Here is a 27998-nt window from a genome sequence, read left to right as displayed (position 1 = left end):
CTTTTTCGGAACAGGCACCCTTATAACGCCGACTCCCAAGACGACTCGGCACGAACAAACCTCGTTTTGTATGCTTGCACCGAACGGGCCACCGGTTCCTTTTTTAAGCATACAGCACTCCTCCACCCTTCCCCTTCCCACCTTCTCCTCTCTTCTTGCTGTCGCATGGCTCGCTCACAGAGGATCACGTGGAAAGACAGGTGCGCGATGAAGGAAACCATCGTATCAAACTGAGCAGGAAGCAAAAACGCAATAAAGGCTTCGTTTCAGAAAAAATGTAAGCGTTCGTGACATTTACGGCTCTCGGAGATGAATTTTTTGAAGTGTGCGTCTCCGCGCAGCGTTAAATAAGCGCTGTGTTCCAAATCATTCGGCGCCAACTCAACAAACGGCTGCCGTGCGCGGAAGTATTGAATCCTGTAGCGACGTTGTTCCTTTGTGCCTGAAGTCCGTGCTGGCGAGTGCGCGCAGAGATTGCTTGCGCGTGCGTGTTTTCTTTCTGCAAGCTTGTTCTGCCAATCCTACGTGCACCTCAGGCAGTCCAACACGTCTAATTTGCAAGGCGGGTTAGACGCTCACATCATTCATCGACTCATCTGCCTTACATACGCTGACAGAGCGGGAAAGAGACAGCTTCGGCGCCTCGAAAGGCCATTTGTCGGGAAAAGTGACAGGCGGTAAGTTCCTGCTTCAGCTTGGGCTCGGTTACTCTGCCATTCCGGGTTTAGGGAGTCGCCATCAAGACTCTTTGGTCAAGGGGCTACATGCTATCGATAAATACATTAGAGAAATTTAGCACAGCGGGGACGTGCTAGCGTAAATGCTTAGCTGGTTACCAGAAGCCCGATGTGCAAGCGCACTGGTTTCATCCGGCCGCTACCCTATCATTGCGCGCGCGCAACTGGCGCCCGGTAAACGTGTGTACGCCTACGCTAGTACGTCTCCAATATGCTAAATATCTCCATTAATACCTAGTGAGCTTGGATCGTCAGAAGCCTACTGGTTTCTGGTTCGTGACGAGTTCAGCTCGTCATGTGTTTCATCGCACTCTGCGTCCCGTTGAATGCGAGTAGGGCTCGGCCAAAGCATTTTTTTATTTGCCGATGGTTGGCACTATGTTACTAAACAGGCAATGGGAATTGTGGTGCTATTTTCGAAAAAAAAATTGTCTGTTAGGTGGTTAACGCTAGTAAGGAGAACGCGGTAATCAATATTTCGGTAGTTCACATCCTCTTGATTATTAATGGCGAGGGTTTCTACAATGTAATCAACTACGGCGGCTTCTTTTTCGCCAGTCTCTGCGGAGAGCAATTAAAAAAAAGGAAGCGCAATGATACCGTTGGCAATAACTTCTAAAGCGATGGTTGTTTTCTGACGGCTGCTTCACGGGCCTTGTAAATTTCAAGACGTCAAAGTGGCCTCTGAGAAGCGCACGCGAGAGCTGTTACATACGAACGTCGATGCGTTGAATCCTGCTTCATACTTTATGTTCCTGCTGCTGACACTAGTTTAAGACGAACTGGTGGGCTAGTTGGTTACACCTACCCAATGATTCCCGGCGCCCAAGAAAGAGACGAAGACTCTTTCTTGTCTTTTCTGTCAGCCTTCGTCTCTTTCTTGTGCGCCTAGCTGGAATCATTTGATACTGGCTTGCACTGAATGGGGGGGTGGGGGGGGGGGGGGGGGGGGCAGCTGGAGGCGAGCACTATTCGTTTCGTACGGGTGTTGTTCGTTTTGGTCGTTGTGTTGGCCAAACCAGAATGTGCAGAGTATTTAAGTGCTGTCGCTACGCGTCAAGTGGTGCGGTACACTGCTTTGTTGAAATCCGTGAGTACTCCCGCACTGGTAGTCTGCGCATCCTCTATTTCGCATTACTTAACTCTCACCTTACGTATTGTATTGAATTTTTGGGATTCAATAATAATAACCTAAACTCCATCATAAGGACAGAAGGAATAATGAGGCTGTAGGAATGATGACCAATTCCAGTTTTAGTGATTCTGCAAAGCGGTTATTCAGAAATTTTCAGGTATTGAGATTAAAACTTTTGCGCGACAAAGACATGGCTGAATGTGTATATAAAGTAGCAAGGCATAATCGCCCTTTCTACGTCTCTCTGCCTTCAATCGAACAACAAGAAGAGCCACTCTAGAAAACTTTAATTCACCGCCAAATAACACCTTCTATGGACAACGATTACTACAATTTGTGGGTACTAAGGTTTGGAATGCGTTGCCGCATGGTATAAAACAACCATCGCACATTTCTAAACAGCTCAAGCTCTCCTATTTCATACTGAATTTCTCAACAAGTTTTGCATAAAGCTCTCTTGTATATATGTTCATTATGAACTTGTATTTTATTCGTATTGTACTGCTTGCGCTGTGTACTAAGCGTGTGCGATGATATATGTTTTGTTGTTTTCTTTTGTAATCCAGGTTCGTGAAAACTGTTATTTCCTTTCCTAATGTTTTAATCTTTTAACTCTTAATTTCAATCTGCGCTGTGCCTGCATAGAACTTTTTGATAAATGAATTAGCATTTGACTATCGATCCAAAAAGTGCTTGTGAATTTAAAAAAAATACAGTAAAATAAAATCAATCAATCAATCAATCAATCAAGCAAGCAAGCAATTAAGCAAGCAACCAATCGTGACTGTAGGCACCTAGTGTTCAGAAAAATTCTTTTCGGCCCCATACAAAGTGGACGAAGACAGAGTTCTCTGCGCTGCGAAAGCCCTCTGCCAAAAACATGACTCGTGGCAATTACTGAGCTGTGAGCTTCTGAGGAACGTCCAAAAACGGTCTCGACTAGGTGTCACAAAACCAACTAGCCCAAATGAAAGCCTTAGCACATTTGAAAAGCCAGCGCTTCGCGAAAGGCATCTCGCCCGCGCGCAACGTAGACAATTCGAGAACCTTTGAGAACATTTCTCTCATTGCCGACGGAGAGCGCGTAACCTTGAGTGGGTTGAGTGATGCCCTCTCCACTTCGCTCGGGCGCCGGCGCCGGGTCGGAAAGAAATGGCCCAAGTTTTCGGCTGCCTTTCACCTCGCCTGACCAATGCCGACGTGAGCCTTGGCGGGAGGGTGACAGAGAGTTGTACTGCCGACGCTATGTGTATGTACGCGCCTGCTTTGGCGCGAAGTTACTAACAGAGGCGGTGCGTCCTATACAGGACATATTCCAAGCAGCACAGGTTATCGGCCTAATATTGCAACAGGATGGTCCCATCCTGGTCCTTTGTAGGGCCGGCCTTTGCCAATACGGCTCCAATGTTGGGCCAATTACTTGTGCTGCTTGGGATGTCTATAGCGCCGCCGGTCAGCCCGTGCTACAGTATAGCTTCGAACAAGCGCTCTCGCGCAACTCCTGGTCGACACCATGTCACTCAGGCAGGAAGTACGAGGGAGCGAGAGCCAAGTCTTCGGGACGGCCCCGCCGTGATCTTCCAGTCATCGGATTCTCGTAGTGCCTGGTGAACAAATGGTGTTTTTAACGCGAGAGCTTTAACGAGCTCGTGAGCCGGAAAAGCCAGGAGCACCAGCGGCGGAGGCCTTGCGCAGCTACTCCGTCAACGCGCGGAACCGCCCCCCCCCCCCCTCCCGCGCGCTTGGCTGCCGATAGCGGCTGACAATAAGCGGCGGCAGCCCTGTAACGATATCGCGCTCTACTAAGGTTAAGCGTCCTCCAATTTTTATGTTTGCGTCTGTCGTCTGCCAGTGCACTTTAGGTGCAAGATCTCTCTAATATTGCAGCCTCTCTCTAGTGTTAGTTTGCATGTGATGCATTGCTTTGCGGATTACTTTGCATGTGTTCTTAGGAGTGATTAGGAATTCATCTATAGTCTCCCTGCTATATAAAGTTTGTTTTGCTTGTGAACAATTGACTCTGACTTAATCTTTGGCTTGTGACCAGCGAAAGCTGTTCACTAAATGGTCACCACCTTTGTCACTTGGTAGCTAGTTTCTGGCTGAGCGTGTCACGCCGAGTCGAGGGAATATCCTTGGAGATCTAAACCATTCCCCCCCACCCCCCCCCCCCCCCACGCGCTAAGGGTGTCTGGGAGCGCACACAAGTGCGCAATTCAGACACGAGGCATAAAACGCTGCAGCGCAAGCTTCTCTGGTGCCTTTTTACCTCTGAACTGATTTGCTCATGGTCGGAGCGGTGTATAAGTTATTGTCGTCCCTGCCTGACTAGCACGATATTGAAGAAGCGTGACTTATTGGGCCAGCTGTTGCACGGCTGGCAGAAAAAAGAAACAGCGGAACAGGAACAAGTTCACGAGAGAAGAAAAGAAGCACAGTTTGAGTGGGAAATCTTGGAAGCGTTTGAAACCGATAAGCTGGGCGTTGGATGATTCAGTGTTAGCTCGGTGGCAATTTCAGCAAGAGAATTTCACTTTTATGAAAGAGACGAGCATTGCTGCTCACAGTCATAATAGCAGCGCTTCTGTAAGTGGTTGACAGCTCCAGTGTTTCAGTGCGTCGGCGATGCTTCCGCGCATGCGCGCCCTGCACTGCTTGCGCGCTTTTCCAAGCAGTGAAAGAAGTTATGTTCCAGCGCCATCCGTGTGTATTTCTCCTTCCATAAACGTGTTCCTTTGCTGCAGTTATTTCTTTGTCAAGCTTAGCATTAGTTTGTGGGTTCCATCCCGGCCGCGGAAATCGCATTTCACTAGATACGAAATGCAAATGAGAGTCCGCTGCACGTTGACGAGGTCCAGGTGACCGAAGGTAATTCAGACCTAACCATTACGGTGCTTAACATTGCAAAGTGTTGTTTTGAGAGGCGCATTTTCCACTTAACTGCCAACCAGACTTGTTTAAGGGACACTATAAATTGAAATATCGCCTCAAGACTTCGTAATGTTTGCTCGTTCATAAATAAAACCGCCGGCTCATGGATTTGTTTGTGACGGGCATTTAGACTCCCTTGGATGTCCACCGTACGTTCAGGATGTCCACAGGACGCCCAAGAGAGGTTCAGTGCCCGTCGGGGAGAGATGTGACGAGATTCAGTGTCTGGAATGTTTGCTTCAGGAAGCTTGCCAGAACGGGCTACATTGCCCTTGTTCCTATTCTTCCCACCTCACCTTCCTTCCTTCCTTCGCGGCCCGGTTGAGGTGTCCAGCGAGATGTGAGACAGTTAATGCTCTTTTGCTTTCCTCAAAACCAATTTTAACACGTATTTTCTCTCAAGCATGTTCTGGAATCGCTGCCGACTAACAACCCCACAAATTTCGGGTGCTAAGGTTAATCTAATCAGCGGCCTTCAGTCTTCACAATCGTATCCACAGTGAACAAAAAAGTATCCTAATCTGGTAGCACCCATGTTCACCATCCTTAGACAAAAATTTTGAGCATTAAAAAATTGCAAGCTACTGTTATGGAAATATTGAAGGTAATGGTCCATTCTTGCGATGTGTAGAAAAATATGTCTTAAAAATTGTTTCCATCGCTCGCATCGAGCACTTAAAGAAAAAGAAAAAGTTAAAAAGAAAAGCAACGGGGAACGCTTTTGGCGATAGCAAAAGCGTCAATAGCAAAAAAGTGAAAGCCCACCGACGGAAGTCCTGCGGGTATATTGATTCTTATCCTGAAATGTTACAATAAATACAAAAAATTGCGTTCATAAACTATTTCTCGTTCAAGAATGTTTTTGTCCAGAACCTCTGGGTATGAGCAGCCCGCACCTGCAGTAAGCAGCCGATTCGATGACTTCAGCGAGAACAGAAGCACTTGACTGGCCGGTGAAACAATCCCAACAGAACGGGAATGCCTCGGACATTTTGATTGATTGAAAACTATTGATTTGCAGGGTGGCCTGGAGCTTTCACCGCAACACCCAGACTTATTGGGCCGCATGCGTGTCTGTCAATATTCGTACGTTTGCACAATGGACCCTGTGGTAGGGACTTGCGTTTCGGGCAAATGTCCGTCTTAGGGAGTCGTGCACCCTCGAAGACGATTATAGCCGTCGTCGATCGGCCCAGACTCCGTGCGTAGACTACCCTGGATCCTTGGATGGCGGCTTGAATGTTCGGTGATAGCGCATCTTGACGGGTTTCCCCTGGAATTCCATGGACAACACCACGTAATGTGCTTTCCGATGTCGAGCAATATGCACTATAGTCGCAGTACTTACCTCCAAGTCTTCTCTCCCTCTTCAGCACCTCCACCTTGTCCCCTTCTGGAGTGCAGAAAATGACCATGTTTTGAAATATTCCGCACCGCGACTAGCATGTCACCGGTGTACAGTATTGTGCGTTTTTATCGCTGACACTTTCAAAAATTTCCCCGCCTCAACCGCTGGCTCGTTTGCGGTGAAACTGCACACAGAGCTTGCGTATTATGGTAACTTTTGTACCGTAGCAAGTTTGACAACGGTACTTACTTAGTTGAGCCATGCATGATGCGAAAACATAATCGTCTACGTAGAGATCGGCAACCAAAACCCGCAGACGACGTTTTTTCGCTAACGGGCGGCAGTGGCGCCATCTGTTTGCGGTAGCGCAAAGCGTGAAGACAAGGCCGTCGAGGAGAGCGTTGCAAGGAGCGCGGGCCGTTTGAATATGCCGTTCCTGTCGTTTCGTCTGCTTCTACTGAAGCGCTTACAACATTTTCGACTAATTAAGCGGAAAAATATCAGAACAAATGATTTAACGAGGCTTTACCTTTTAAAGAATATTGTTTGCAATGCTCGCCTCGGCGGCCTTGTCGTGACGGTTTCCACTGCCCAAAACAGATGGCGCCACTGCCGCCCTTCAGCGAAAAAGCGTCGTCTGCGGGTTTTGGTTGCCGATCTCTTGTAGACGCTTACGTTTTCGCATCATGTGCGCCTGAACTAAGTAAGTACCATTGTCAAACTTGCTACGATACAAAAGTTACCATAATACGCAAGCTCTATGTGCAGTTTCACCGCAAACGAGCCAGCGGTTGAGGCGGGGAAATTTTTGAAAGTGTCAGCGATAAAAACACACAATACTGTATATGGTTTTGCTCTCGTTCGCCAGGGCTTGAATGTATTCGCTGGGTTTAAAGTCTTAGGCCCTGAGATCGTTGGGAGGAAAGCAACTGTGAACCTCCTTTCTCACGAAGTCTCTCCTATTCGGTAAATTCTTCGGCCCGCTTGGTGCAGCTTGATGTTATGAGTTTGTGTGCAACGGTCGTTTCGTAATTGGATGGAATTTGCATGTTGCCACCGATATAGCGTTGCACGAAAAAGGGCAATTACCGAAATCGCTTTTAAGCAATTCTACGGCTCATGAAAGCTTTGTTTTCTGTAAAAATTACTATTTATATATCAGGATGCCAATTGGACTGTATAGCTTGACTTACTCTTCTATTATAGCTTCCCTTCGAGGGGAGACAGACCTGGAGTCTCAGGTGTCCAGGTTAGTGGTTTTTCAGAAAAGGAAATTGCGCAGTACCTGTCTCACATCTCGGTGGGCACCTCAGCCGCACCGTTAAGGAAGGGACAAAGGAAGGAGTGAAAGAAGAAAGGAAGAAAGAGGTGCCGTAGTGGTGGGCTCCGGAGTAGTTTCGACCACGTGGGATTCTTTATAACGTGCACTGACATCGCACAGCACCCGGGCGCCTTTTGCCTTTCGCCTCCATCGAACCCAAGTACTCCGGCTCAATAGCCGAATGCTCAGCGCGAACAGATCAGCTTCGCTAGGCACCGAACGAGAGCACCGTGCTATTGCTGCACGCCTTGTGTTAAATTGCAGCACAGTCTTGCGCTGTGCATTGCACGTCTTCATCATCTTCCGTCTAAGCGCAAGTCACGAAAGGAGTACGTGGCGTTGGTGTCCACCTGCAAACGCCTGCTTTCGCACAATACTTTGTGGTTAAACAAGCATACAGAGTCGATCACATTTGTCTAGAGCGCTTGGGCGGTGTGCTGCGGAGCAAATGAAGTGAAATCTTTTCGCAGCTGCTTTGCTAACGGTAAGGCGCTGGTGCCTGCGCGGTTCAAGTGTCTATTGTGCTGCTCTCCAGTGCAACTATTATCAATTAAAGCCAATACCTGCTTTATAATTCCGATTTATTTCCCCCGGATGGCACCTCTTGAGTACTCTAGACAAGTGTGATCGACTCTGTACATGCCTTGCGGCCGAGCTGATGAAAGCGTCCACACGTTTCCACTCGCGTATTCAAAGAACATAGGTTGGAAACTCAGTGAGACCTAAAAATATTTCCTGTGCATTTTACTTTCTGGTGCGTTTTCGTGGTGCGGATGGAGGGACGGACAGATGGACAAAAATGGTTAGGGGGACACTTGAGCTCCGCCCTTAAGTATATGACGCGAAAGCGTTCAGGAGTCTCTCAAGTGGTTTCGCTTCACACAGAGCTAGGCACTGTTCTTTGTTCATGTTCACATATTTATCACAATTATCACAATAGAGTTTCCACATTCCTGTCTTTGAACTGTTCTACACTGAAGTTTGCACACATAATGTTGCTTTAATTAGTATCTCACTAATTAGAGCGTCTCCAGTTTACTCCACTAATTACCTCAATACTAAGCTTCGAATTAAACCAAGAACGCACACATCGCCCTCATTCGGCCTAGACGAAGTCAACGTGCCAACGTGGCCTAGTCGGCAGCGTGACTGGCAGACGCCGTAATGGTCGTAGGTTCGAATCCCAACTAACTTTATATGGTATATTTAAAATCAGTCACCTTGTAACGTCCAGTCGTCTGAGACAGGCGCCGAACTTAAGTTCACATCAGAAGTCCTCTTTCAATGATATTCATTCCTGACATCCCCGCATGACGTGACGCGTGACTTGTGTTTCTCGACACAACAACGTCGCCTGAACGGGAGCCGTAACGCTTTCGTGTTAAAAATTCATGAGCGGCCATAGGATGTCATGCTACCAATCAGCCTTTCCGGGGTAACAAGACTAATACAGTTAGTACTGTAATATTAGTGGTCATGGCGAGGCGAAGATGTAGATGTTTAATGTACTCCTCGACTTTAAAATTGAATGGAGGTTACACATCCAGTAATGAGGAAAATCATCGACATCTGTCATGCGATAATGATTGCGCATGGGAAGATGGAGCCCGTGAGGGATGGCGGGGCCCCTGCACTGTCTGCCCGTGCTGTCTCAAGGGCAGCTGCTCGCTCTGATTTCTAATGCCTCATGCACGTATTTATATGGATAATGACCTTCGTTACACTGTAACAAATTTGTAGTGGCATTAACGTGGATGATGAAAGGCACCGATTTAAAGCCAAAATTATGCTTTCAAGGGGGCGAAATTAATTGTTGAAAAATGGATGATTGTTTCTAAAATCGGTGCTGTGTACGAAGCTTTTTGCAATATGGAAACAGTCAAAGAGCGCGCAACAGTGGCTACACAAGGTATAATGAATAACGAAGACTACGTTATGAACGAGTTATGAGTTTAAGAACTCTGTTGATGACATAATTGGCCAGTTTTAACTTTTAATAAAAAACAAAAGCAATTCGCAACTCGTACGATGAGTAAGCACTAAGCTGCCCGGCTATGCAAGATATCTCCAAACAGCTTACATCTAGGGGCCCTAATTGTCCTGCAAAATCGCGAACAGAATAATACGGACCACGTTTTGGTGGCGAACATCTTCGGGCGCGTTGCGTAAGGATAATAATGGGTGTTTGATAAATGCGCCAGTAAATTCCGCTTGATCAATTGCGCATAAAGGCAAGAAATGTTTTCATTTCTGTTGGGGAACGCGAGGGAAAATCTGGAAGGGCGAAGAATTGGTTCCCATACTATTCTGTATCAGCTTCTTTAGTCGGATAACTTTGGGCGAATGTAGAGATGAGCACATGCAAACGCTTGCTCACTGTCCCGCGTGGGACTCTCGCAAACCTCACTGAATGACTAGGCTGTGTTACGAACGCCCGAAGGTCTTACTCTTGATGATGTACACACGTTTCTAACACATAGGTATATTAACAACAGGTGCAATGCCTGGAGAATTAAATGGTGTATTATATTAAGTCTAGCAATGCAGTCGTGGGTAACTGCTCACTGACCTGCAAAAGGCTTCTAAGTATTTTATAGTCGGCAGCCAAAGTTTACTTGACGCGGGTGGGCGTTAGAAAAAAATTGGCGGATGTTTAGCTCTGGTTAAACCTGGAGTTACGCGATAGCTACAGCTGGCCGAGTGGAACTTGCTAAGTTGCATTGGAAAGTCAGACTTTCGCCGCTCCGTTGTTGTTGTTGTTGTTGCCTTCGTGACCTGGCACATACCCACCCGTTTCCCTGGGCGTTCCTTCATCTTCGTCCCACTTGACACGGCGCATGCGCCCAGCTGTGGCAGCTCGGTTTCGCCGGCGCTCCGCGCCGCCGGCAGCAGAAGCTGCTCCGCACCACGTGGCTGGTCACGTGACGAATCATGTGATCAGCCACGGCGCCGCGCCGCCGGCAGCTGCTCCGCCCCATGTGACCAACCACGTGACAGCGTGGCGGCGCAGCCACGGGGTGGCGGCTCCGCCACCGCCACGGTGCCGCCACGCTGAAGGCTCGAAATGCTACCGTAATGTAGCTATCGCTGCAAAAGAGATTTCGGCGCAATCACGCAATCTTCGCGCTGTAAGCGCTGCTCTATACAGCATAGGAATACAGTGATGCGAATGCCGTCTAAAATGCCCACACGTATGAGGGGACCTGCAGGCTCAATCCGCTGGGATTTCCCCCAGGCAACTGGGGCGCATGGCAGCGGTGCAGTTAATTTGCTCCCGAGCAGTCGCATGCCGTAAGTTTTTCCTGGCGACTGTTACCTTTAGCGAATGCGGCAAGTCGAGCTTTCTTCGACATCATTGTTAATTTCGAGACAACTGTGGAGTATTGTAAACTATTGTTGTGAACATACTGGTGGGAGTAGTGTAACATTTCAATGCGTTGCAAAATCGCGCTTTTGAAGTTTGCTTTGAACATGCACATGTAGTAGTTAAAACTGCCAAAGCAAACCATTTGTGAGGCTTTTTGGACAACAAATACCAAAGAAACTAGAAGTGTGCCGGTGTATTGGGGTGGATGTAGGAATCTGCGGGTATATTGATTTTTACGGTTTAGTCTTGGGATATGCAAAAAAAAAACTACGTAAAGAACTCACCGTTAAAAAAAATGCACTTGTCCAGATGTGACCTTTTCGCGCACTTGTCGCGTGCACTCGCAGACTCTACCCTTATAGCGCGAGGGGAGGGGGGGGGGGGGCGTAGCTGTTTTGATCTCAGAGGAGATGCCCTCGACTCAGCGGGGCAAGCTCAGCAGGAGACCAGTTACCAAGTGACAAGAGTGGTGGTTGTTTGGTGCCCAGCTTTCGTCTGTCGCAAGCCAGAGAATGGGTCGGAGCCAAAGGTTCACAAACGAAACAAAATTTATTCAACAAACAGACGGTACAGAGGGATCTACAATCAGTCGTAATAATACGCACAAAGTGATTCAGACTAGAATGTATTGCATGCAAAGTAACACAAGAGAGAGACTACAATACAAGATGGGTATGGCACCTAAACTGCACTAATCAAAGAGTGAACACGTATTTTTATTTCCGTGGGCCTAGTTTGCGGCTATGTTGTTTGAGACTGAAACTATTTATTCAAGGAAATCTAAAAAAACAAAAAAAAAACGAAAGGGAAGCCGTCACGCAAGTGGCTGAAGGGCACACCACGCGTTGGTTGACTCTTCCTGCTTTTGGAGGTCAGTTCAAAATAAAGGCGGGAGACGGGACGTTTAATAGGACAACCAATCGCAGTTTCTAAGAATGCTCGGAGAGTGTAGATCGAATTCCCGTGGTAAAAAGACGAGCTCAGAATCCTCTTTAGTGCACCTTGAAACGGTGGCACAGGCTGACAGACAGGGCTCAGCGTTCTTCATGTATAGGAGCGCACCGCGTATGTCTTCCTATTCGCGCCAAGGCAGGCGCGCACAAACACACAGTGTTAACCGTACAATGGCACTCTGATCCTCGCGCCGGTCGCGCGTCGCCATTGGTCAGGCGTGGAGACTGGCTTGCCAAAGATTCGAATATCTTTCCAATCCGCACCCGCCCCGGTGGCTCAGTGGTTAGGGCGCTCGGCTACTGATCCGGAGTTCCAGGGTTCGAACCCGACCGCGGCGGCTGCGTTTTTATGTAGGCGAAGCGCTAAAGCGCCCGTGTGCTGTACGATGTCAGTGCACGTTAAAGATCCCCATGTGGTCGAAATTATTCCGGAGCCCTCCATTACGGCACCTCTTCCTTTCTTCTTTCACTCCCACCTTTATCCCTTCCCTTACGGTTCAGGTGTCCAACGGTATACGGGACAGATACTGCGCCATTTCCTTTCCCCAAAAACCAATTATTATTATTATAATTTCCAATCCGCCGCCGCCGGCGCGTGACCGAAGTGGAGAGGGCATCACTTAGCACGCTCAAGGCTACGCGCTCTCCGTCAGCAACGAGTAAAACTAAATTCTCCAGACTTTTCGAATGATCGATGGCGCGCGTCGATTGGTTGATTGATTGAAAATTTTATTCAAAAAATGGCAGTTATCGGAGCTGTGGGTGGCCCGCCTATTCCGGCAGCCCACTGGCCTGCACCGCAGCGTGGGCCCTGGGAACCAGTCCTCGTTGCTGGTCGGGGTCCCCGCTGGGCAGAATGGCCTCCCACTGCTCCGAACTGAGATTAGGAAGTCTATCAACAGCGGGATTGAATTAGCATGCCCACACCATGTGAAAAGCCGTAGCTATCTCTCCACTGTCACGGTGGGCCCTGCGGTTTGTACACATAATTCCTTTCGCGCCGCGCTGGCGAGCGAAGTAGAGAGGGCATCAACACACACAGTTACGCGCTCTCCGGGGTTCGTTTCTTCAATATTCCAGAACGGACTACGGCGTGCGCTGACGAGATTTCTTCCGTGCTGCGGCGGCTTTTCGTATGTGCGCCGAATTTTGTGATGCCAGGATTACTGGGCATGATTCATAGTGAAATGCGATGTCTATTTTGGATGCGTTCATTGCAGGATGTCATGGGAGCACAGCTGTGGATAGGCCTGCTGTTCCTTATCACCGCTGTCGTCTTGTTGCGAGCTGAAGGAGCGGAGGACCAAGACACAGGGTTCGAGGACGGTGTGGTGAAAGGCGGTGGAGTGAAGGGTGGAGGTGTTAAAGGCGGCGGGGAGAAGGATGGAGGTGCTGAAGGCGGTGGAGAGAAGGATGAATGTGTTAAAGGCGGTGGAGTGAAGGATGGAGGTGTTAAAGGCGGCGGGGAGGAGGATGGAGGTGATAAAGGCGGCGGGGAGGAGGATGGAGGTGCTAAAGGCGGTGGAGTGAAGGATGGAGGTGTTAAAGGCGGCGGAATAAAGGGCGGCTGTACCGAGGAACAGTGCCATGATGAGGGGGGCCACTCACCTTACGAGGACGACAAAGGAGACACCTCGGGAGGTGGTAAGTATCCTTCTCTCCTGGACAAGACATGCGCAGGGAGAAATGTGGGAATTACGGAAAGCTCTAGACCATGCACTGGTACTAATCGAAGTTTGAGCGCATCAGTATATTGCCGCATCCTAACGACAAAGACGTTGCTCTCAATGAAAACGGAGACATTTTAAGCCAGGAATTAAATGGCAAAAAATTAAATACACGCGTCGTCCCCACTGGCCAACTTCGCAAGTAAACCGCGGTGCCTTGACGCCGAATTTCGTACCAGAATCTCGGAGTGTAGGCAAGACCACCATTTACTTCAAAACAGTGATCACGGAGTCTCTTTAATCGAGTGGTAGAAAAACTTTTAAGTGCAGTTTTCTCAACAATAAATGTGCTTTTTTGGAGCCGGACTGCCATTAACATGCATGGAAAGGGCCGCAGAATCGATTTTTACCGGGAGCAGAAATTGAATGCAGTTGTCGACGTGTTCGTTCAAAAGGAATACAGGACGAGAAGACAGGAAAAGAAGGGAACGAAGCGAGCAAGAATTTCTCTGTGACGAAACGACGCGGCCATCTTTCCTTTTTAAACGGTATTGCGCTTCTTACGTAGCGCTCTACGGAATAAAACAAAGAAACGTGGTATGTGGATGTAATTTCACTTTATTTACATAAAAAACGAAAGCACAGAAAGGTGTATAAACAGTTGCAACGTCAGCATGCCTCAGAGGGACCAGCTATAAAGATATATATCGTAACACCTGGAACACAAAGAAGGTGCAAGACACACATTCTAAAACAAATCTCTTCAGAATCTCATTTTTCCCCTGAACTATCAGATAATGAGATCAGTTTGATTGTATCGAATGACTTATTTGTTACTAGGCTTAATCTATTCATCTCGGCAAATTCTGGTTGTTCTGTAATCCACCTGCACCTTGATTTTGCCTTGTATTATTTCCACCCCTATTTCCCATTGCAATGCTTTAGTATAGCGCTGTGGATACACTAATAAGTAAATAAAAATTTGCAAGACAACACATAATTGAAGCGGACGTAGAAAATGGAGCAAATTTGGAGGCGATTAAGTATAATCTTTCGAGGATGTTCCGACCACTGAACGTACTCTGAATTCTCCCTTGCGTAAAAGGGCACCTAATGAGCGTTCTGGTGAAAACGAGAAATATAGTGCGTATTGTCGACACCATGTCGTTACTGTAAAGCCACACGAGAGAGTACCACACAATAAAATAAAACGCGTTCCAGCACCGCATGCGCCTGGACAAGTTACCTCCGTTAAGTAACTGACCGCTCGTGTGCTCGAGTGAATATCGCCTGTCCTAGGCTGTGTTGACGTTTTGCTGATTCGGCGTTTCCCGTTTGTTTGCCCAAAATCCATCTTGCTAACCACAATATATATATATATATATATATATATATATATATATATATATATATATATGATAATTTTACAGTGAGTAGCGACAAACAATACATAAAAACTAAATAACTGCATATGTCTTAGTCGATTAGGAGCTCCTCTGGAGTCAGTCCACATATCCAATTCTAAGAGCTAGGACCAGAATTTAAGGGACCATCCTTATTTGCAGCAAATACTTGGCCTCATAACGGTTCAAATGTTTTCGTGACCCGTAAAAACTGTATTGCAGAGACATCGTTTCTGTTGTAATTATTGATACTGCAGGAATGAACGACAGACGGGGGAATTACATTTGGCCCTTCCTTTTGATTCAAAACTCTCTTTTTCACCATTGGAAAAACTGAACAATATTTTAAGCCCTGCAAGAAAAGAAACACTGTCGAGGGATTTTTAACCGTTATATCGTTTGGGCTGTTCATGGGCTCTCGTCACGAGCCAACGGTTCATGAGAGAGGACAGATTTAATTAAACGTATATCTCCCTATTCGTGACTTTTAAGGTTCCTGAGGGACATACGTACAATAGCCACCGCAGTAATGACGACCTTGCCCGTGCGGTTTCTCTTCCTATCTTTATTGACAATGAAAGTACGTTTACATTAGGTGTCTGAGTGTGGCTAGTTGAAAAGTACGTTCTTACCCTGCTTAGGTCAAGGAACGTCGGCATGTCTTCAAAGTTCCTGCCTGAACATACTGAACTTTGTATCTGAAACCACATCTCATCGAGGGACATGGAAGTAAAGCGCGATCTCTCAGCTGAAAAAAAAATACAGCGGCATATATTTCTATTCCACAAATATTCTAGGCTGCTGCTTTAGAGTCAGGTGCAACGACTGGCTGCTCCTCGGAAATCACAGCTTCCACGGTCTTGATTTTTCCAAATTAGCAGTTTTAACGTTATCTCAAAAAGTTTCCACAATTTTCATAGGCCAAAAGTAAATTTACTTTATTCCGTTTGAAGTTGCAATTTTCCTGCAATATTGGAAATTTCCGACAATTCGGTAACACTGAATTCCTAGCTAAGCTTTAAACCAGAGGTCCGTAAATACCCTCATGGGCGGGGTAGCGTTTTACAAGCTCTACATGAAACAATGTGAATAGCACGATTGCTGAATGTAACTGCCAATAATAAAAAAAAACATATGATACAGAGAGACATGACACCGTTGTATAAACACAGCAATAATGTACAAATTTTACAAAGCAAGAAAGTAGCCACGCGTTTCACTGAGGTGTTAAGAAAAGTTACAAAATAGAACAAAACACTCTTATATTCATATGCGCACAACCAAAAGTACATGCTTAATAATACATATATGCAATAATAGAAATCAAGTGCACAGCATCTTAAGATTTCTAATAGGGATATTCATGCACCTGTACCATTATTATGAACGTTATTTAAAAGCATTGAAATTATGTCCGACCGCGTTTGCATTCCGTAACGAACTTAGTGCGTCAACCTCGGATATAAAGAACGTTTGGCTGCTAACGCATTCACACGATCCGCCAAGGACCTCCTAAGAGTTTTTTTTTTAATAGCGCATTCGCGTGAGTTTCCACTGCCCAGAACACATCCTTGTTCCGTCTGAGGCTCACTTGGCAAAAGTGCCTTTGTCCAGCTTAACGCTGTAGTTTTCGTTACTGGCAGTTCATACACTTAGACCACGGCGCCGTTCAACTCTGTTCATGTCTGCAGCACAGCTGCACAAAGTTTCTCACAAAGAGACACCGTCTTTCTTCGCCTACGCGTGCAGTTGCAGGCGCGGGCGAACCCTTGGAGATGGCGCGCAACGCCAAAGACGAGCGCAGGTCCAAGGAGGAGGACAAGAAGCGCACCGAGAGAAAGAAGAACGAGCGGGCGCCACTGGCGTGCTTCGTTCGCGCCGAGGCCTTCGAGAGGTCGGGCGCGCAAAGGTTCACAGTCAGGACCCTGCCTGCCGACAGATGCACTCACATCATCTACTCCTACCTGGAGACGGACAACAACACCGGAGAGTTCATGTTCCGCAAGAGGGGCCAGAGGGGAGACATGGGTGAGTCCATGCCCCTTCCGTTGTTTACTCGAGCCTGTTGTAGAAGTGCGGTGCATGTACAGTCGTGGGCAAATTCAGTCAAATTTATTTTCAGCATCCAACGTCCACTGGACAGGTTTGATGTCGATGGCGACAAGCAGAAAGCCTTAAGAGGGCTTGACAAGGCCTGCACCCGCGTTGCAGATGGCGGAGCTGCTTAGAGCCGACACAATAAAGGACATGCAAGTTGCAAAAACAAGCAAAAATAAGGAAAAGCCCTCCTGCGGTCGAGACCAGGGCACAGAGCCGGTCTGGACAACAAGCGGGATTTGTCGCGCCCCCGCACTGCAAACAGGAAGGAGTAGACAGTGGTATAAGGTTTTCTCTAGTTCACTCCCTTTAGTGAAAAAATTCATGATGGCCTAGCTTCGTTAGGCCAGGATATACGTAGCGAAAGCGCGGCGACATCTGGTTCGGAAGAGTTAATATGTGAAAGGTGCGCATTCACTACATGCGCCTTAATTCATAATTAAGCTTTGAACGGTCATGGCGGAGTGTTTTGATGTTTTGTGTAGGGTAGGGGTAACGTGGCCTGGTGTTTTGTGGCGTAAGCGTGCCTAGACTTTTATTTTCTGCACTATTTCCACGCAATAAAAAAAAAACCGTCGTGGCGGAGGCCCTGGTTCGATTCCCAGCCTCGACACAACGTGTTTTTTTTTTATTCCGTGAGTGTGCGGGGGTTTCAGTGGCTCCCGCCACCGACCGCGTGGTTCGTCACGTGGTGCGGAGATTCTGCCGCCGGCGCGACTCCGTGGCTGGTCACGCGGTTGGTCACCTGACCGATCACGTGGTGCGGTGCGAACACGGCAAAACTGCGAGTTAGTGGCCAATGTAGCTTTCGTTACAAAAAGATAAGCGCAATGACGTCACCGGAGCGGTTAGAATAGCACTGCGCGGCTGGCGCGGCGCCGTGCTTTTCGATTATCGGGGTGTTCGTAACGGCAGCGCCGAGCGTTGTTATCTGCCTCTCCTGTGGCACGTCACTAGTGCTAATATTTTTTACTCGCGACGTAAATAAGTTGTACATAAATAATAAAGACACTTCGGTCCAGCCGAAAGCGAGTAGTCCGCACAATTAACGAATGGAGAAGAAAAAAGCACCCAGATAAACAGAAAAAAAGAAAAGTGCCAGCAAGCTCCGCTTCAGCGCATAGCAGTGTTCAGTGAACTAAGAACCAGGTGACACCTTTGGGAGCTCCGAGTGCGTTATAGGGATCGCCGTTAGCTAAAAAGAAGAAGAGCCGCTTCAACTGCCGTGAGATGGACGACGGCGTCTCATGGTGCAAATGTTTTTCTCCGACTAGGACGGTTCACATCCCGCAAACAGCTACATAGCCCATATGTGTACCCAGTTGCCCGGTAACTGTTGAACGCGACTTTCAACGTACACACAAGCTGCAGAGAAAGCGTCTTTCGCCGCGATTCATAAAATATTAATGGAAATACGTATCGACCAGTGTGGAACTCCAAAACTAAAAAAAAAGAAGCGAGAAAGGAAGAGAGAGGTGCCGTAGTGGAGGGCGCCGGAATGATTTCGACCACCTGGGGATCTTTAACGTGCACTGACATCGCACAGCACACGGGCGCCTTAGAGGAAAAACGCTAAGGCGCCCGTGTGCTGTGCGATGTCAGTGCACGTTAAAGATCCCCAGGTGGTCGAAATTATTCCGGAGCCCCCCACTACGGCACCTCTCTCTTCCTTTCTTCTTTCACTCCCTCCTTTACTCTTCCCTTACGGCGCGGTTCAGGTGTCCAACGATATATGAGACAGATACTGCGCCATTTCCTTTCCCCCCCAAAACCAATTATTATAAAAAAAGAAGCCCTCAGTTAGGGTTTTGAGTTTTGCAGTGTGACGAGGGACGCGTCGTTATTTTCTTCAAGGACTCTGTTCCACAAATGTGCCGACAATTTAATGTATTGCACATCAACAACGCTAACAAAGACGGGATGCACGCGGAAAAAAAGAGCGCTGAATACCAACGTGGCCAACTCGCCAAAATTTCAGCTTTGTTTATCGGCAACGAAACGCGATGTTGTTGCCCAGAGGAAACGGTCCGAAAACTCTAATGACGTCATCAGAACAGCCGCCGTAGCAACCATAACAGTCAACAGAGGACCCTGAGTAAACACAGACACCCAGTGGACGTTAGGCCAAAGGCCTATAGGGTGTACGCCTTTAGGTTGAAGGCCAATGGGGCGAAGACATTTCGAATAAGCGCCTTTGACCTAAAGGACTTCACCCTGAATACCTTTGACATAAGGAGCTCCAACCTAAAGGCCTTTAGTAGTAGATACTAGCTTGCACTAGTTAGTAAAGAAATATAGTCAACTAGTAGCCCACGATGAGACACAAATGCTTGCGGATTCGCAGCACGTAAGTGTTCCTCCGTACTTTTTGCATATTCTTTGAAAAAATGTGGTAGGATAAGCCTACGCTTCATTCAACAGTCTAAGAGAAATGATATAGTAAAGATTTTGAATAACCTAACAACTTTTGTTTATTAATTCGTACCGTGATCCCATATAAAGCATTGATGGCCGAAAATGAGACACATTAGCGCTACTCAAAACCCGATTTGTGACGATTAAAAACTTCTTCGGCGGTTAAGTGTGCTGTAGCTTACCGCTGCTAAAGGGGTGTCGATCGCATCGAAGCTATTTTATGGCCTATTGCACACGTACGAGGTTTCGAATGTATGTTTAGTATGCAAGTGTCAGCAGCCGCAACTGGATAAATAGCGAAGTACAAAGCAGACAACTTCCTGACACCGGGAGTACCTCAAAGAATGACATAGGCTGTAAATTATTTCGCACGCCTCTAAGACTTGTGAGCCAATTTGTTTGAAAAATCATCAAAAGCAAAGAAAGGGGCCGTAATAGTATGAGCACAGTGGTTGCAAGGGACGAAATGGTTAATCAAATGACGGACAATATGATAAATTGATCAGACAAGGGAAGGGAAAAGAGGTGCTCCTTATGATATACACGACGGCAGCCAACAGTCAAAGAAATCAAAGAGCAAAGGGGATGTCTTTTTTTTCTTCTTTTTGTTGGTGTTGATTACTTGGAGATTAAGTTTTATTATCTTATGGCTTAAAGATAACTGTTATGAAATGAAAGGAGGAAAACAACAACCACAATGCCGTCCGCGGGAGCCGAAAAATGGCTTATTGGGAACGTTCGCAACTTTATATGAAGTCTTCTAACGTTCGGGTATGTGAAGAGATAGTGAGTGTGTGATCTAACTGAAAAGCGCAGGAAAGCGCTCTGTATATCCTGCTACTGGTTCGCCAGGGCATGCGCAACCGAGAGAGAGAGAGAAAGACAAACGTAAATGCAGGGAGGTTAACTAGGCAGCGCCCGGTATGCTACCCTACACGTGGGAAGGGGAACGGAGGGAGAGATAGAAAGGGGAGAGAGCAAAGAGAGATCACTTTTCCACATGTCCGTTGGCGGTTACTTGCAGGCTACACAGGGCGCACACTGATAGTTCACAACCTTGCACTCAGTCCTGAATCCTTCAAGAACTTGAAAAGTGCCTTCAAAGCTGCCCTCTGCGATGAAGGCTTACTCCAAGGACCCAGAATCGGCTTCAGAAAGGGGCCGAGGATCTAAACGGTGGAGAGTTGCAGCCAGGAGAGCACGCTCACGCTGAAACCGAGGGCAGTTACAAAGAAGGTGCTCTATAGTTTCGTCGCACCCACAGATCTCACACGCAGGAGAGTCTGCCATTGCGATTAAGTGGGAGTAGGCATTTGTAAACGCCACTCCCAGCCACATGCGACACAAGAGCGTAGCATCGCAGCGGGAGAGGCCGGACGGAGGACTGAGTTGGAGTAAGGGGCCTAGGCGGTGCAGACGGCATGTGGAGTTGCCAGGAGAAGACCATGACGCTAAAATCTCTTTTCGGCCAAGAATTCGCAGATGTTTTGCTGCGTCGGCTCTTGTTAACGGTATCTGGACAATGTTGGCACTGCCGTGAGCCGCTCGAGCTGCAGCGTCAGCTGCGTCGTTTCCAACAATGCCAGAGTGTCCCGGTATCCATTGGAAGACGATGTCATGACCCTCTTCCTGCGCCTGGTGTTGGAGATGTCTTAATTCAGCTACGAGTTGATCGTGATCGCCATGGCGAAAAGCAGAATTAAGACACTGTAAAGATGCTTTTGAGTCACATGACACAGGCCATTTGTAGGGTGTTTGTGCACCGATATGTACTGCACAGCCGCACGAAGAGCGGCCAATTCTGACCCGGTGGAAGTTGTCCGATGCGAAGTTTGCTGGATAATACTGGTCTGTCTCGCAGGAATGACCACGGCGTAGGTTGAACTTGTACCTGAGACCGAACCATCTGTATACACATGAGTGCAGTCACTATATGCGGAGTGGAGAAGGTAGAGTGTCAACTGTTTAATGGCCGGTGTCGATGAGTTCGATTTTTTCGTTATGCCTGGAATATTAAGGCGCACAAATGGCTCCCGCGGACACCACAGCACAGAAGAAGGCAGTGCTGCCGGTGTTAACCGTGATGGGATGGACGACTGGTGGGCTGCTATAACCTTGGGAAACGCTCCGTGTGGTCTTTGATCCGCCACTGACACCAAGTGGTGCTGGGGAATCCTTGTTCGATGCCGTATGTAGATCCACAGGGTGTCAAGGGTTACATACGTCGATAGTGGGTAGTCCTGGGCGATTGCAATGGTAGCAACTGTTGATGTGCTGAGAGGGAGACCCAGGCATCTGCGAAGTGCCTGACCTTGAACAGTTTGGAGGGCACGCAAATTCGTCTTGCATGTGCTTGAAAGCACTGGTGCACTATACCGCGAAAATCCCCAAAAAGCGTGCTCTGTACAGCTGCAGCATTGATAGAATCGACAAGCCCCGTGATTTTCCGCCAAGAAATGTGAGCAGGTGTGTGATAGAGATTAGCTTTTTCTTCACAAAGCTGCAATGCGTGCTCCATGATAAATTCCGATCTATAACAATTCCTAAAAAATGATGAGATTCACGATAGGCAATGGCATGGCCGTCAATAGCTGGCGGATAACGAGTTATACTTTTGCGCGTAAATGCCACTATGGCGCACTTCTCGGCTGACACGCTCAGACCTTGCTGTCGGAGATAGGAGGAAGTTATGGTTGCTGCCCTCTGAAGTCTTGCTCGCACCTGGAGACGCGTCACAGAGGAGGGCCAGATGCAGATGTCATCAGCATACATAGAGATATGGACGGTATTAGGTAGGTACTCCTGGAGCCTTATAAGTGTTAGATTAAACAAAGTAGGACTGAGCACTCCGACCTGAGGCACGCCCCGGTAGGTGTAATGCACTGGACTGGAGCCATCTTCACACATAATAAAAAAACGTCCTTTTGGTCAGATAGGTTTGGATCCACATATACATCCGTCCACCGATTCCAACAGCCTCTAGCGCATCAAGGATGTCCTCCTGTGTCACGTTATCGTATGCACCTTTGATATCAAGAAAAAGTTCCTCGCACATGCGCTTCTGGCGTTTCTGTTGCTGTACTGTGGGCACAAGATCAATGACGTTGCCTATAGAGGAGCGACCCCGTCGGAAACCCTCCATGGCATTAGGATACACGTTACTGTGGTCAAGGTACCGCTCAAGACACGCCAGAAGCATTCTTTCCATGACTTTTCTCATACAACTGGCCAAAGCTATTGGCCTGTATGATGACAGGTCGAGCGGGGATTTCCCTGTGCGACCGATGTTTTAAATGAGGCAAGGCAACTAGAAAAAAAAACCTATGGTCTATTGTATCCAATTGATGACATCAAATGCGACTCTTGCGTGCTTGACTGAACTGCCGCAGTTAACTCGCTTGTCTTCACATTCAGCTACAGAGCACCAGGTCGCAGGGTCGAATCCCGGCAGCGCCAACCGCATTTCGGTGCAGGCGAAATGAAACAAAAAACCCTGGTTAAACGCTATGCGAGTGCAAGTTAAAAATCTCTAAGTGGTGGAATTTGATGTTGTTGTTGCCTTCGTGACATGGCACATACCCACGAGGGGGATTGGCCAGGGTTCAGTGGGGAGACCACAAATGGTGGAATTTACTACGGAGCCCTACTCACTTCCTATTTTATCTCTTCCCGCGCGACACGGTTGAGATGCGGTGGCTCAGTGGTGAGAGCTCTCGGCTGCTGAGCCGGAATACCGGGGGCCTAACCCGGCTGCGGCGGCCGCGTTTCGATGGAGGCGAAACGCAAAAGGCGCCCGTGTGCCGTGCGCTGACGGTGCACGTTCAAGATTTCCAGGTGGTCGAAATTATTCCGGAGCCCTCCACTACGGCACCTCTTTCTTCCTTTCTCTTCTTTCACTCCCACCTTCCTTCCCTCCGTTACGGCGCGGTTCGGGTTTCCACAGAGTAGTGACTGTTACTGCGTCTCACATTTCCTGATAACCTGAGGTGCCACTTATGCATTACGTGTCACTTTATTGATGGATATTCGCCGAAAGAACAGTATACTGCTAGCATAGTAAAAAAAATGGCCGTGGCTTAGCTTGGTTAAGCCTGGTGATTGCGAAGCAAAAGTGTGTTATTCTCGGATTAGCTGGTAGTATGGCTGGTGGTAGTCTTGGGTTATGCTAGTGTTATGCTAGACTCACTGTCGGGCAAACTCATAATTTCTTCCTTTGCTTCTGCTGTTTCCACAGAGGTGGTTGCACGTTGTCGCCGAGCTGCATATTGGGCACGCCGCTTAGAAAGTCGTTCTTCTCGTTCTTCTTCCGTCTCCGTAGCTCGCTGATGCTTCCTCTTTGCATTCTGCTAGCTGCCTTGTTCGTAGGCACCATCGTAACATCTGGCTGTATGACTGCCTTGGCGAGAGGAGCGGAGCTGTTTTATACAGCTGGTGTGACGTCACTCTGACCGTAGCGCCCCTGGTGAGAGGAGCGGGAGTTAGGCTGCCGTTGGTGGCTACCGCCTCGCCTCACGACGGCGTGACATGGGGCCCCGTTTTTACACAGCTGGTGTGACGTCACTCTAGGTCACGTGGTGTGACGTCACGCAGCGAGGTCACGCTAAAGGTCAATGGTGCCTACCACCGCCTCGCCACGGAACGGGCTGAAGTGCGACCTAAAGTAGTATTGCTTCGCAATAAAAAACACAAACAAATAGAATACCGCGTGTGAAGAACCGAACCATTTGCCGGTTTTGCAAAATCTGTATTTATTGTTAATTATTTTTACATCCTAAACTTCTCTCTCCTTCACGTCAGAAAAGTACTGTGGGGAAGTTTTTGCTATTACTTTCTCTTGTTGACTTTACAGAAATACTGGAAGACATAGGGAAACTCAAGCGCGATTCGAGGTCGACAAACGTGAAGGTTCTCTTCAGCTACGGCGGCGGTGCCCACGTGCAGAGCCTCCTGAACCGGATACGCGACGACAAGAAGGCTAACGAGCTGGTGGAGCGCATAAAGTCCTTGCTGAGCAAAGCAAAAATCGACGGAATCAACTTCCACCTGGAGGGACCCGGCCCACAAGTGTGCAAGGACGACGAAATCATGACGATACTCAAGTTCTTCAAGGTGACCCAGCGCGCGAACGCACGCGCCGTGGTCGGCACCGGAACCCGTGGCAGCAGCGTGGCTGCTTTCAGTTTATCTACGGCTCTCTTATTCATTACACAATAGGGGATATGCAGGATTCCGCAAGTGCGCTTTCCTACATAAGTATGTTGCCCAAGACAAGATGGCCGACTCCTCTATTAAAAAAAACAACAAAACTGCGTGGGCTACAAGAGAGGCGCTAAGGGGGTGGATAGAACATATAAAACTTATTTTGGACGAATCGAACAAGAAACTAGTCATTCTTGCTTTGTTTCAGCTGGGAACGCATGTTCAGCCATTTTGTCTTGGGCAAGATTGTGTGGGGGAAAGCGCGCTTGCGGAATTTTGCATATCTTGTACCTGCCACTCTTACAGTCACTAGCCAGGAAGAACGCACCCAACCGGCATAAGCTGTCCATTTTCCGTTCTTCATTTGGCGTCCATTCGGTCCTGTGTCAGCGGTCGCTCAGATATACGCGCGGCTTTCAAGCGCCTCGGGCAAGTGTCCCTGCCATTGGGTGGCTGGCGACCGGACCTTACCATTGGCTGAAATTGGATGCTATATGCGGCCAATGACTAGGCGCATCGCCGCGCTCTGTCTACAGCAGGCTTATCGCCTGACCACTTGCTGCAATTGGCTGCGATTTGCAGCCAAATGCGAGGTCCGGTCGCCAAGCAACCAATGGCCGGGTCGCTGGCCCCAGGCGCTTGAAAGCCGCGCGTATATCTGAGCGACCGCTGATAGAGAACCGAACGGACGCGAAATCGATTCCAGTGAAGCAAACGGGGAAAAGGCAGGGACTTTACACGGCAACACAGGCGCTGAACTAACAACTCAAGTTTACTGTCAGATAAGGTTTTTTTTTTATAGGTAACCCAAAAACAGAAGCAAAATTGCGCCAGTCGGGCTACGATCACCCTATAAAAAGCATAGAACATAAAGGGTAACTTTAACGTGGCAGATGGCGTGTGGAAACGAAGTTAGAAACCGTGGGCGAAGATAAAACTAATATTCATAGCTAAAAAGATAGTTTCACTTTTAACCTCCCAAAGCGACTCAGGCTATGAGGGACGCCGTTTCTCGTTATAACTTGTGTTATCTACACTGCCTATAATGTGTTTATATTTGCCTCGTGTTTATGTCTTAAGTTTGTATTATAAATAGAAGCATTTCCGTGAATGTATTCCAAAGCTTGTTCCTGTTGTTTACTTCAGCTGTGAGCCGAGGCATTACCAGGCTTCGCACCTATTTGCCCTGCCTTCCATTTTCATCTTAAAGGAAACAAACTGAAAAATGAAACTGAAACTTACGGCCAGCTACAATTTTTTTATTACAACGAGGTACCTAACTGTTATAGCTAAAAAATATTATAGCAAATTAGTAAATCACCTCACTAGTTGTAATGATTCACTTGTTTTCGTACATCAGGCATCCCTAGTATTACTAAACAAGACACGTACATTTATTCCTGAGAAAGCCTATTTCTGAAGGCTATCTACATGTGCGTGTCGATAAATACGCCTGTAGGTGACTGCACTGACTTTCCTAGCATAAGGAATTGGCAGTATTTGCTCACGAAAAGCAAACATTCTTCTAGAGCCTTTTTATTTAGGCTTCAACTTCGACCAGATCGTAACGTCTTGCTATCTGTAGCTTTGCTGCCACATGAAAAACTGTCTTCAGCCGCAACAGAGGTTAAAAATTTTCTAAATCTGAAACGGTAGATGTTTTAAAACGATATTCAAAATTCCCGAAGGGTGTGCGGCCGTTCTCCCGTGAAACAGCCAGTTCGTGAGCAGCTCACTTATTGCTGTACCCTCTGGCGCCACTGGTGACAAGGGATCAGCCTATTCAGCGGCCAAGGTTGCAAGCAAATATGTACTGCGCTCCACACACGGTTGCCGTCGCCCCACCAGCTCAATCTCCCGTGGTGCTCATGTTTACCATAAAGAAGGCACATTCCACAAACTTTTCTTTCTACCATCGGAGTGATCTACTTGGCCTATGGCTAACACTGCGAGCACGCACAGGTTTTAAAGTTTTCCGTCAGGACTCTGCCTGTATTGTCCGAAAATGCGCGTTCGTAGGGCAGGCTTCTTGACGAAAGCGCACATCTTCCAATGAAAGCAAAGAAAGCATAAGGTGGCCTCCTTGTAAACAAAGCTATTTAAACAAGAGCACTTTGCGAAGCAAGCTTGTAATAGCGCTATTTTTGAGTATGCAGCCGTCCGGAATGATTACTGGTTTTTATAAAAGTAGTGACTGCATTGACAGGCGTTGAGAGGAAAGCTTTATTTACGCCGGCATCAGAATTCGCAAATCAGGCTATCAGAAGTCCGTTACCGAAGAAGTCGATTTTAACCGTATTTGGAGCCCTAGTCCGCTGATACCAAGGCGCTCATTAGACACCCAGTAGCGCGAAATCTGCCCTGGTATCTCCACATCGCGGGTATGTGCTTTAGGACGTAGTATGACTGTTGCTTTCTGATGCAGACACTCCGGACGGCGGTCAGCAGTGGTGTCATAATTACGGCTCAGCTGCCAGCCTGCCGCAAAGAAGAGAAGTGCAACCTTTTTATGAGCGAAAAAATGTCCAGGTACTCAGTTTCTTTTTTCACTTTAGTGTTTTCTTCGAGATGACGCCCACTAAAATTCGATTGCTGAAGTTTCAAAATGTATTGAATAATCTTTGCATTCCAGGTTTCATAATTTGAATTAAACGCTTGAATTTAATTGAAGACGCTACTTGGAAGTAAAATAAGGGAATCTACTCTTCCATGAGCACGTAACTTTTCAATATATCGGAAAGTGGTATGCTCTTGGGAAAGCGTATATTCCAAATTTTTCGCTTCAGTGTGACATCTTTTAGTTCCGCCAATAATTAAAAAGTTACAGCCTGCAAGGTTATACTAATCGAAAATATCTTGTATTTACAAAATAGAAAGGGCGAACTGGCATGCCGTCAGCATGATGCGGCATGGCATCTACAGCATCACTGACGTAACGCAATGATGCGCATATATAGACATAATTTGCGTCACCAACACATTTCCTCGTCGCAAAGAACGCCTATAGATGGCATAAAAGCAGAAAATGCAGTAACAACTGCACTCTAAGAGCGTATTCTAAAAATCGACTTGGCGAAATAAAATAAATCTGACAGAGCCGATGTCCTTAACACGTCGTGAACTTTAAAGTGCTTTATCGTGCGCCATGTGCCGCAGTTTTGGCCTCTTCACCTGAAATAGTGGCAAGCATGTTTTTTAAAGGGAGACGATGGCGTAAGTATAGTAAGTATAAGCGCATACTTCTATTGCAGGAGCTTGGACTACTTGTTTCTCATAACGTTCGACTACAGGCTGGACGACCTGACCAAAGCGAAGATCACCAGCGGGCTTTACAACTATTCAGACAACAACGGCATCATCAAAATTCAGACGGTGAGCCGCCGGCAGTACAGTTTTTACAGTTTACGTTCGTACAAGTGGCACCA

The 27998-nt window shown here is 47.5% G+C and overlaps 1 protein-coding gene across 3 annotated transcripts in view; it reads left to right on the top strand.

Annotated features, from left to right (window-relative positions):
- Positions 1 to 384: 384 nt before the first annotated feature.
- LOC144123332 (chitinase-3-like protein 2) overlaps positions 385 to 27998 on the top strand; it is a 100161-nt gene continuing 72547 nt past the window's right edge. For 2 of the 3 annotated variants that reach the window (XM_077656186.1, XM_077656184.1), the window contains exon 1: positions 385 to 677. Coding sequence is in view for 1 of the 3 variants with exons in the window: in XM_077656187.1 (XP_077512313.1) it covers positions 13019 to 13436; positions 16612 to 16890; positions 24224 to 24483; positions 26999 to 27102; positions 27825 to 27945 (1182 nt within the window). In the remaining 2 variants the exon portion in view is untranslated. Of the gene's footprint in view, positions 678 to 13012; positions 13437 to 16611; positions 16891 to 24223; positions 24484 to 26998; positions 27103 to 27824; positions 27946 to 27998 lie in introns of all 3 variants that reach the window. The other variant, XM_077656187.1, reaches the window with a different exon arrangement.

This window comes from Amblyomma americanum, chromosome 3 (assembly GCF_052857255.1).
Source record: "Amblyomma americanum isolate KBUSLIRL-KWMA chromosome 3, ASM5285725v1, whole genome shotgun sequence".
NCBI classification, from domain to species: Eukaryota; Metazoa; Arthropoda; class Arachnida; order Ixodida; family Ixodidae; genus Amblyomma; species Amblyomma americanum.
The sequence above is the reverse complement of the archived record's forward strand: the minus strand, read 5'-3'. Positions and strand labels throughout refer to the sequence as shown.